This window comes from Chinchilla lanigera, unplaced genomic scaffold, assembly GCF_000276665.1.
Source record: "Chinchilla lanigera isolate Chin_1 unplaced genomic scaffold, ChiLan1.0 scaffold00009, whole genome shotgun sequence".
NCBI classification, from domain to species: domain Eukaryota; kingdom Metazoa; phylum Chordata; class Mammalia; order Rodentia; family Chinchillidae; genus Chinchilla; species Chinchilla lanigera.
Window position 1 is genome coordinate 8,164,324 of NW_004955410.1, and position 12,053 is coordinate 8,176,376.

Below are 12,053 nucleotides of genomic sequence, written 5' to 3' on the forward strand. Positions count from 1 at the left end.
ACTTTACAATGAAAATGACAAAACACTGATAAAAGACATTGAAAAAGACACAAAAAGATGAAAAAGATCAGTGTTCATGGGTTAGAATTAGTATTGTTACAATGTCCATGCTATGCAAAGTGATTTACAAATTCAATGCAGTCCCCAAACAAAATACTATGATATTTTTCACAGAAATAGAAAAATAACTTTAAAAATCATATAGAAGTACAAAAGACCCTACTAGCTAAAGCAATCTTCACCAAAAATAACAAAGCTGGAGGCATCACAACACTTCATTTGAAGATATATCAGAACCAGTAATAAAACCATATAACATGGGCATAAAACACGTACAGAGACCAACAGAACAGAAGAGATATCCCGGAAATAATCTCACACTTCTACACCCAACTGATTCTGGACAAAGATACCAATGACATACATTGGAGAAAGGACAGCCTCTTCAATAAATAATTCTGGGAAAACCTGATAACGACAAGCAGAAGATTAAAACTTGATCCCTATCTCTCACCCTGTAAAAAAAAAAAATCAACTCAAGATGGATCAAAGACCTAAATATAAGACCTGAAATGAAATATTGAAAGTACTAGAAGGAACCATAGGGAAAATACTCGAGCACTGGTACATGCAAAATTTCCTGGATAGGACCTCAAAAGCTTAGGAAACAAGAGCAAGCACTGTCAAGTAGGATTACACCAAACTAAAAAGCTTCTACACCACAAAGGAAACAATCAACAGAGTAAAAAGGTAACCTACAGAATGGAAGAAAATATTTGCCAGCTGTTCATCTGACAGAGAATTAATATCTAGGATATATAAGGGACTCAAACAACTTAACAACAAACAATCCAATTTTAAAATGGGCAAAGGATCTACATAGGCACTTCTCAATAGAAGAAATACAAATGGCTAATATGTGAAAAAAAAATGCTCAATATCATTAGCCATTAGGGAAATGCAAATCAAAACAATAATGAAATACCATCTCATCCCAGTTAGAATGACTATTTTTTTTAAATAATAACTGTAATAATGAGTGCTGGCCAATATGTAGAGAAGAAACTCTTACACACTGTTGGTGCCTATGTAAATTAGTTCAGCCAGTATGGAAACTTCTCAAAAACTGAAAATAGATCTACCATGTGATCCAAGTTTCTCACCAAAGGAAATGATATGAGCACACAAAAGAGATACTCGTATTATCATGTTTATTGTGTTCACAGTAGCAAAGACATGGAATTATCCTAGATGCCCATAACCGGAGAAGTGAATAAAGAAAATGTGGTACATATACAGAATGGAATATCATTTGGATATAAAGAATTAAATGGCATCACTTTGCAAACATAGAAGCATAAGTACTGCATATTCTCTCTCATATGTGGAAAATAAGAAAAATTGGCATGAGCTGGCATGGAAATGCATACCCATAAACTCTGGGAGGCTGAGGCAGGATGACTGTATATTCAAGCCTCACCTTGGCAACTCAGCAATTTCAGGGACCCTGTCTAAAAACCCAGTTGGAAATACCATGCAGTGCAGAGACTCTGGGTTCATTCCCTAATACACAAAAATAGAGAGAGAGAGACAAGAGACACAGAGAGAGAGAGAGAGAGACCTCACTGTCACTGAGGATGGCTTTGGTACCTTTTGGGTGAGCTCTGGTTCTTACTTTGAGCATCACTTCCTGGCTTCAGTGCAGATCCCTCAGCTGCTAGCACAGATCCTTCATCCCACTGGCACAGACTTTCTAGCTTCCATTCTTCAGAGGAGCTCCAGTCTTCACCTTCAGCTTGAACAGCATCTCCTGGCTTGTAGCATAGACTCTTCGAATTCTGCCTTGGATCCTTCAGCCTTCCAGCATAGACTCGTCAGCCTTCCACCGCAGATCCATCGGCTTCCCGATACAGACTTGCATGGATCCTGCAGTGAGCTCCAGACCCTGGACTGAATCCTTCGGTCTCCAGTGTGCAGACACCTCAGCGCGCTTCCTCATCCAACTCTGTGGCTGACTGTCATAAGCCAATCTTGTAATTTCTTATACATTTGTACATTTTGGGTTATATCTGTTTCTCTAGTAAAACCCTGACTGATAACACCCTCTGCCCTTTTTCTTTATCACTTCATCATGGGTCCTATCTCCACATGCAGTCACATTTGCTACAAGGGCTTCAACCTAAGAATTTTAAAGAACACAAATAATGAGCCCACAGCAAGAGTTTAACCAGACTCTGAGAGAAATGGAAGGAAGAAGAGGCCCACCGAAGGACAGCCAGAAACTGTTTGGGCTGACATCTGCTGCCACTGCGGGTTCAGAAAGCCATCAACAGTTTCTATCTCTAACGAGGACAAAGTAACTGGTACTAGACTATCTTTCCCACCACAGAATGCTAGAAAATGGACAAAATATTTGAAAAAGCTGATTTTAGATGTTGAACAGCAGACAGCTTAATATTGTGATGTCTGAAAGAAGGTAAATAAATATGATGAACCCTATGCTAATCCAGGGTTCTACCTGGAAATATTTACTGGCTACTATGACAGAGGGATACTAAATAGATGTGCTAAGCTGAGGAGATAGATTTTTGAGTTCACGTAGTTAATTTTGGAATTTATGAGTAGAAAAGTTGGAGCTAGGCAGAAAAAGAGCTTTAGACATCTGCATATGAATCTTTACGTCTTTGATTATATTCTAAGCAGAGTGCTCCTATCAGAAAAGCCATTGCGACAAGCTTCTCCAGGAGACTGAGCAGTGCATCATCTTCCCCTCTGGAGCCAGGAAGTGATGCTCAAAGTGAGGGTCAGAGCTCCCCTAAGACATTCTCAGCAACAGTAAGGTCCTGAGCTCCTTCAATGACAAGAACAGCCGAGTTCAAAAGGAAAGCCAGCAGAGTGCCGAGTGAGAGTCGGTGAAGTCAGATAAAATATAACAACCAGAAATAATACATCTATCCAGGATGTATAAACTGAGCCACTACTAGAGTTCATATAGATGGGGAAATTTACAAGTTAAGACAAACTAGACTGGAGACATGCCACTGAACACTTGGAGCATTCAATAAAGACCCAGAAAGGTCTCATGATGGGAATAGGGACAAACTAGTTGCATTGGTCAGCCTTCCCACTGCAGGGACAAAATACCCAACACCTGCAACCCAAAGGAGGAGAGGTTGATTTTGACTTGCAGCTTCACTGGGTTCAGTTCATGGTTGGCCAGAAACCACATGGTAGAAAGGCCTGGCAAAGGAAAGTTGCTCAGAGATACAGAGCAGCTAGGGACAAGAATAAACCCTTCCATGTTGACCCACCCCCTCCAACCAGGCCACACCTCCAAGCATGTGAAACTTTGGGGGAACATTTTAGATCTAAACCATAACACTAGCCTTAGTGCAAAAGTCATTCTAGACTTTTCCTTTAAAGTAATAGGAACTCTCCTTTAAGAGAAACATCTAGACACTCAACAATGTAACTTATGAAATGCCCAGCATATAATAAAAATTACTAGATCTATAAAGAAGCAGGTAAATAGCTGGGCATGGTCGCTCATGCCTGCAACCCCAGCACTCTGGAGGCTGTGGCAGGAGGTTTACAAGTTTGAATGCATCCTGGGCAACTTAGCAAAACTCTGTCACAATAAAAAATACATGAGCTGGGGATATACTTCTATGTAAAAGCCTTGGGTTTAATGCCAACGACCACACAGACAGACAGACACAAACACACACACACACACACACACACACACAGCATGAAAAAAATACAAACACACAGAGAAATTGCAATGATAACAAAACTAGAAGACAAATTCTTGTGAAGAGCTATTATGAAAAATGCCTAAAGGACTTAAAGGAAAAATGAACTTAAAAGAAGTCATATTTTTAAAATGAACCCAATGAATCAGTATCTGTAATTTATAAATTCTCCAGAAGAGACTAACAGACTAGACAGTCCATTAAAAATTACTGAACTTGAAATAGTAATGACTACTATTCAAAATGAAGCACAAAAGAAAAAGCAAACAGCCAGAAACTCAGTGACCTGGGGGACAATATCAAGTTACCTAACAGAGGTATAATTAGGAGTTCCAGTTGCATAAAAGGAAGAAATAAGACATAAAAATATTTAAAGAAATAATGGCAGAAAATTTTCCAAGTTTGCTAAAAAACCCAAGAAAATAGTGAACGTCAGGAAGGACAAACAAAGAAAACTGTATCAGTGTACATCATAATCAAATTGCTTAAACTTTAGTGATAAAGACAAAAAAATCTTAAAATACTTTTGCTTCCTGTGGTTTTCTGTAAAAGAAAATTGAGCCACTGCCCCACACTTTCCTTTCTCTTTCCCATTCACTTCAGTCCCAAAGCCATCAGCCAAGCAGGGAAGGCATCTCTTACAGTTGGGATCTAAAATGCTCCAAAGCATATTGCTAAGGGCTTGGTTGGCAGCTGATGGGCTTTTAGGAAGGTGATCGGATCGTGAGGGCTTGACTTTCATCAGTAGGTTAATCCATTGATGGATTTATAATTTATTGGCCTATTAGGAGGTAGTGGAAATGTAGAAGGTGGGGCCTAGTTGAAGGGAGTGGGTCATAGTGATAAGCCCCTGGGAAGTGTACCTTGTACCCCAGCCCTTTTTCTAGGGCACTTTGTTTCTCTCTCAGCTTCCTGGCTACCATGAGGAGAGCAGCTTTCCTCAGACATGTGCTTCCACCAAGATGTTTCTGTCTTTCCACAAACCTCAAAGCACTGGAGCCAGTTAACCATGGACTGAAGCCTCTAAAACCCATGAGTCAAAATACACTTTTCCTCCTTTAAGTGGATTTTCTTAGGTATTTTGTTACAGTACCAGAAAACTGACTAACACACCACCCATGCCAAGGTAAGTGGCACAGAAGAAAAGACTTAGGACAGAGCAGCAGATCAAGTGTGGAAAGGAGAGTATATATTCAAAGGAGTGGTACAAACAAACAACAACAAAAAAAAAATCAAAGGAGTGGTACAGAATTTTGGAGCCCAAAGAGGGTAAGAAGGTGGTCCTCAAGGAGGAGTAGCCCAAAGTGGAATGTCAGAGCCCAGAGAAGGAAAATAAAGGCAAACTGAGGAAATGTAGCTTACTGGAGGGCCTTAGAGTGTGAGGCAAGTAGAGTCCAAAAAGAGGACATCTGCCAACTCCAAATCCTGTGCCCCTGAGGATGCAATGAGAACACAAAAGAATAATGTCTGTGTGCTTTAATAAAAATTCATAACATGAATAATCTACTAATGAAGGTCAGTAGATGAACATTAGTAGAAGAAGATTAGTAAAACAAGCTAAAATTGACGATAGCCTACAATAAAACTTGTCTAATCTTCCTTACAAGGTCATGAAAATTAAAGACTGAGGAACTGTTCCAGAGTAAAGGAGACCAAAAGTCATGACAACAATGTGGTCTGAAGAAACCTGAATTGAGTCTGAGGATCTTGATGACTGATGTTGAGAAAGAAAGCCCCTGTTTATACCAATAATATACAAGTATGACAAGGCATCACATTGGCAAATTATTCTCAGATTTTTCAGGAAAAAATTATTTGTACCATACTTGCAAATTTTCCATAAGTCTAAGGCTATTAAATTTTTATTTTTAAAAAAAATTTTTAAGAGGCACAGGAAGGGTTTATTAGGCAGAAATTAAAAGGCACACATTCAAAGAAGTGTATCTTGGGCCCCCAAGAAAGAGAGCCAGAAAAGTTTCTGTAATGGGAAACACTTGTGCTTCTCTTGAGGGAGTGGAAACCCCAGGAAAATAATGGGCTGCTCTCGAGAAGAAACCGGCCCATATTACATGTAAAAAAAAAAAAAAAAAAAAAAATTTAATGTTCTGGATAAAAGATAATTGTTTAAGTCAAATATAATAAATTATATAGTAGAATTTATAAATACATAGAAACAAAGTATATGATAATAATATCAAAAAGACACAGAAGGGGAGAAGAGTATTATACTGTTTTTAGGTTTTTACATTACACGTAAAGTAGCACAATATTATTTTAAGGTAATCCATGATATTTTTAAAATGTACAATGTAAACACTAGAACAATTACTGATGAAATAAAGAAATACACAAACTTTCATGTCAAAAAACATGCAAATTCACAGAAAAAAACTGAAGAACCATAAAAAAGAATATGATATGGCTGAGAAAAACAACTAACAACTAAAAAGAGAAATAATTAGGGCAAGAGCAATGACTTTATTACCTTAAACTTTACATTTTCTGTTATCAAAAGACTCTACAGACAAAAAATGAAAACCTCAGAAATGGGTAAAAAAATCTCCAAATATATTCCAGACAAAGCACTAATATTTCCAGTATACAAAGAGCTATTACAGACCAATATAAAAATCTTGGGAATTAAAATTGGGAAAAAAGTCAAGAGAGGAGCAGGTAATTTGTAAAGTAGGAAACAAGGAGCAAAATATACTTATCCTAACTCCAACTTATACATATATGGTAAGCTTATATATGTACAAGAATTAGGAGCTCCATAATGGCTGACCAGGGAGCAACAGCTGTAGTGAGTGTCTCCAGATAGACGTTGAAGAAAAGCAGTTACCCTGAGATGGGGTGAAAGATAAAGTATGATACTGGAGCATAAATTAAAAGATAAACCAGCTGGATTAAAATCCAGTGTCTAGAGGGTGGGACAGGGGAAACCGGTCTACTCCTAGATCACGGTACCCAACTTCCCACCCTAGACCCAACATACGCACCATCTTGGGAAAGAATAAGACCAAGGGAGGGACAAGCCAGCCCTTCAGTGACAGCCTGGCACGGTGACACACAGCATCACTATCCTCCCACTGGATGCAGTGAAGTGAAACATTTCCAACTGGAGTACTCAAAGCTGAAAACAGAAGTCCCATAGAATGTAATTGTCATGCACCCTCGTACTCTCTTGCAGGGCCAGCGGGCAAAACTCTAGTGCCAGCAGGTGGTGGGACACCAGGGAGAAAGGAGGTTTCTCCAGTGCAGCCAATCATCATCATCATCACCATAATCCCATCATCACCATCGATATAGCAGCAGCAGCAGCAGAGGCAGGCTACTCCTCCCACATACAGTGGGAATGCTGTACATGGAATATTCAGCATCATTCCTATGACTATCAGTAGGCTCCAGTGGGAGAGGGAACAACTACCAGCTCAGAACAGAAGGAAGGGAAAACTGGTTCTGCTGACACAGACATCTGTGGTCAGAGAGGCACTAAACAGCGCCTGGACCCGTGCCATATGAGAGGCAAGGAAAACCTGAGGAGGTAGGGCACAGAGATGCCTACGATATTTAACCACTTGGCAGTTAATCAAGGTAATTGGCTCCACAGAGGTTTGCAGTGGGGGGGCTCCTCGAGCCTGAAACCAGGACATGGGCTTGGAGCAAGCAGCAGCCCTCAGACAGGCAACCGTCAGGCAACGGTCTCACCCACAGGGGAAAACTGCATAGCTACTCGAAACCAGGCAGCGATGCCTGTGCAGGGAGGGCTCTGGGTTAAGGCCAAAACAACTATGCGAAGGTTTTTAATTCTTATTTGTATTATTATCTTGGTAACTGTAGTTATTGTGACCTTGCTATTTCGTCGCACTTGGGTCATCTTGGTTGGTTTTCTTTCTATTTTCATTTTTTCTCTTCTTTTTTGGGGGGATTTTTTCTGTATAGGTATTGGCTGATTATTATACTTTAAATTTCAAGGATTCTCCTTTGACCTGCTTTTTCTTTTAGTGTTTCTTCGCTCCTATCTTTTGACTTTCTCCCCACATCATTTTTGTGCTTCCCTGGTCATTATATTGCCTCCTTGTCTTCTCTACCTACTCTCCATCTACCTAACAACATGAATATAACAGGGAACTGTAAAAGTTCATTAGAGAATCAGAAGCAAGGAATGCCACTTAAGGGCATGTCAGGTAACCCTTAACAAAACTGGGCTTACAGGATCAAACACAGTTACTTGCAAACATATTAACAGGCACCAAAACATCACAACCTCCTTCGATCTCTAAATACACTCCACCCATTGGCATACATACATCTTCCCACCTACACAAATACTTTCTCAAACCTCCTCAACAACAGCCCTTTAACCCAGTTATAAAATAACCCCAACAGAGTCTGATTTCCCATCTATTTTTACCTACTGACATTTGTCTTCCCTTCTCTTCCCACTGATATACGCTCTTCCCTTTACCCTTCTTCTCTAATCCCCCTGACACACACATCCTGGATGAAGCACACAGCAGTGCAGTATGGTCTATAAGGAGTATTGACAAAAGGGTGAAATTATTAAAATGAGTTTTAATGTTTATGTTTGCTGTATGTTTGGTATTGTTAAAACCAGATATGTGGAGCAGTGGAACAGAGTAGAGGATGGTGAAATAGCTTCCTGATTTAGCTACCTGATCTTTGACAAAGGGGCCAAAACATGCAGTAGGGAACACCTCTTTAATAAACGGTGCTGGGAAAACTGGCTATGCACAAGCAGAAGATTGACTCTAGACCCATATCTCTCACCATGTACTAAAACTAAAATCATAATAGATCAAGATCTAAATGTTAAAACAAAAACAATCTACTGGGAGATAAATAGATAAAACTCCTGACATAGGTATAGGCAAGAACTTTCTGTACAGAACCCCAATTCCACAGGAATTGTTAATACCAAGAATTAACAGATGAGTTTATATCAAATATAACTAAAAAGCTTTGGCACCACAAAAGAAATAACCAACAGAGTGAAGAGACAACCTACTGAATGGGAAAAATTTTTTGCCAACTACACCTTGGACAGAGGATTAAGATATAAAATATACAAAGAACTAAAAATAAAAAACACTCCTCTGATTAAAAGAGCCAATCCAACAATGGGCAACTGAAATGAATAGATGCTTCGCAGAAGAAGTACAAATGGCCAGTGCATACATGAAAAAATATTCAACATCACTGGCAATTGGAGAAATTCAATTAAAACAACACTGATATCCCATTTTACTCCAGAAAAAAATGGCTATCATCAGTAAGTCAAATAATAACAAATGTTGGCAAAGCTGCAGGGAAATAGGAATCCTTCTACACTGCTGGTGGTAATGTAACTGGAACAGCTATGGAAATCAGCATAGAGATTCCTCAAAAAGCTTAAAACAGAAATTTCATTTGACCCAGTTATTTCCCTTGTAGGTATCTTCAAGAAAGAGTTGGACAGCGTATTACAGTGATACATACATATTCATGTCTATAGCAAGCTAAATTGTGGAAGTGACCTATATGTCCATTAGCAAATGAATGGATAAAGAAAATGTGCCATTTCTACACAATGGAGTACTACTCTGCTATAAAGGAAGATAAGTTTGAGTCATTTATAGGAAAATGGATGCACCTTGAGATCATAAAGTTAAGTGAAATAAATCAGGCACCCAGGTTTAAACATTGCATGGTTTCTCTTATATGAGAAGCCTAAAGTATGAATAAATCAAAGAGCAAAATAAAAGATAAAGATGAGGAAATAGGGAGATAGATCTTTGGCAAGTGGGAAGGAGGCTAAGAAGTACTGACAAGGGAGGAAGAAGGGCAAGTGTGTAAAAAATTAAGATGTGTTATGTATACGTTCCAACTACCCAGAATGAATGTCTTCACTACATACCGCAAACATGTACTAATAACAACTTTTAATTTAAAAATATGTAATAAATTCATACAAACCTGTACTATTGCTCTTTCAGGTAATAGTGAAATGTCACATTGTGTAGTGTCATCCGCAAGATGGACTTCAGATGAACTTTGCTTAAGATAAATAGGTTCTTCTGCAGTTTCCTCAGTTATTTTCAATTCTGACTTACTTTTCCATTTTTTCAATTCAAGTTCATGTTGTAATATCTGCAGCAAAATAATTTATAATTTCCAGGGAATTACTCTGCAGTGTCAAATGAGAAGATGGATATGTGTGCAATGTTTCAAGCATAATCCTTTAAACAATAAGAGCACCAATTAAACCTTATTAACTGTCATCATTACAAAAAGCACTATTTTCCATATGCATCCTTAATATTCCCTGAACCACCAAAGCTTTACAGATCATTTCCATTTGCTGTCATACAACCGAGGCAGCTGTCTTAGTGAGCTAGTCTTGTCTCCTCTTTCGTACATGAGGAAACTGAGGCCCAAACGTGATCTTTCCGGTAATAACAGAACTGGTACTTAGGGTATGGAAGGTAGGTAATTAGCACAGACCTAGCCAAAAAGGAAGAGAGTTGAAAGGAAATTATTTGGAAATTTGCCTGATTTATCATTACAGGAAGTTCCCATCTTAACTTTGATACACTCCTGGAAACTGTAAAAGTAAAATGCCTGTTATGGCTTGTGTCTAGATGTACCCCGAAAGCCTCATGCAGTCGTAGGTGGGCTTTTCAGAGGTGGCTCAATCTAGAGTGTGTGGTGCTGGGATTAAGGGTGTGTGGTGACTAAATCAGTCCACTGACTGCTTTGGCACAGTTCCGGCTCAGGGTAAGTGCTACACCTGCCCTAGGGCAGGTAACCTTCAAAAAATATAAGGGGCAGGAAGAGGGGTGGTATGCTCTCATCTGCCTTCTTTCCAGGTACTGTTTCTCCTCTGTGATGTCTCTCTGCCACACCACCTTGCCTTTGGGCCAGCCAACTATGGACTGAAATCTCTGCAAACTGTGAGCTAAATAAACCTTCCCTACTTTAACTTTAGGTGTTGAGTATTTTGTCTCAGCAACAAGAAAAGCACATAAGATGATGCCATAAAGAAAAACAAGTATTTCTCTCTCGCCTTCTCTCTGTCATCTCTGTCTCTGCCTCTCTCTGTCTCACACACACACACACACACACACACACACACACACAATTTCACTGTAATACACATACTAGAGGCTAAGGAAGAGCACACACTAGAGAATCAGCACACACACAACACACGGGTGTCCCTGGTCCTTGCTCCCTGCACACAGCTGCCATCTTCACTCCACCAGGAAATTGTGCAACTAGAAGAAAAGATTTTCTCTGAACACTCAACTGTATAACTCATATATGTATTAAGGATAATATGCCTTATATATAATACATAGCCTACCAACAAATGTGTACAAAACATCATGATCAGTATACGTGTTAGATTAAAAGAACACTGCTTGTTGCAGGATTATTTTAAGGGACTTGTAAAAGGGGCTATTTCGCCCTTCAACATCTAATCAGTGATTAGGAATGAAGGACAGTGATCAAAACAATAACTTACTACACAAGTGGTAGAAAGCACAGAATGAGCAGATGCACACAGTGGTACCTAAAACAGAACTGTTTACCTGGCAATGTTGGAAAGGTGGTTCATGAAAGGGAAGGGCCAGAGGGCAGCCTACCAGAACATCAGCTCAGTATCCATAGATTATACATATCTGGGAGTAAGAACTACACTTTTGCTTCCCAGTATCCTCCACAGAGTCTAGTGCTATCTTAAGCATTCTATAGAAAGTCTTCTTACTCTTCCTGCCTGTGTGGTACCACCAGCGTCAACATCTGGGCCAGTCTGGGTTTGCTGTCCAGACCCTGCCCTCCACGAGGCAACCACAAAAGAAAGGGATTTAATTTCATCCTTTTTCCTGTTTACCAAGACTGTGTATTTCAAAGAATATTAATAAATTATTGCCCACTAAATAATGTAACTATAAAAGAATTCCAGTATGTTTCTATGTTTGATCCTAGTAGTCACTCTGAATATTCTAAAACAACATACAGTAATAATAGATAGATAACAAGCAAATGGTATTTTTGTAGGGAATTACTTAGGGTCTGTGTTTCAGTTGTTTCATTCCTAGTGCATGTCCTAGTGAAGACTCGAAATTTATCAATAAAAAAATCACTTAATGTTGAAATCACAGTTTATTAAATTGAATGCTGAAAAAGAATAAATAGTGGGCTGGGGATTTAGCTCAGCGGCAAAGCGCCTGCCTGGCAAGTGCAAGGTCGTGAGTTCGGTTCCCGGTACCGGAGAAAAACCAAAAAAAAAAA

General features: G+C 39.2%; 1 protein-coding gene across 5 annotated transcripts in view; it reads right to left on the reverse strand.

Moving 5' to 3' along the window:
• Fbxl13 (F-box and leucine-rich repeat protein 13) overlaps positions 1 to 12,053 on the reverse strand; it is a 189,409-nt gene that overhangs the window by 150,906 nt on the left and 26,450 nt on the right. For all 5 annotated transcript variants that reach the window (XM_013510517.1, XM_013510515.1, XM_013510514.1 and 2 more), the window contains exon 7: positions 9,732 to 9,905. In XM_013510517.1, coding sequence (XP_013365971.1) covers positions 9,732 to 9,905 — 174 coding nt within the window. The remainder of the gene's footprint in view (positions 1 to 9,731; positions 9,906 to 12,053) is intronic.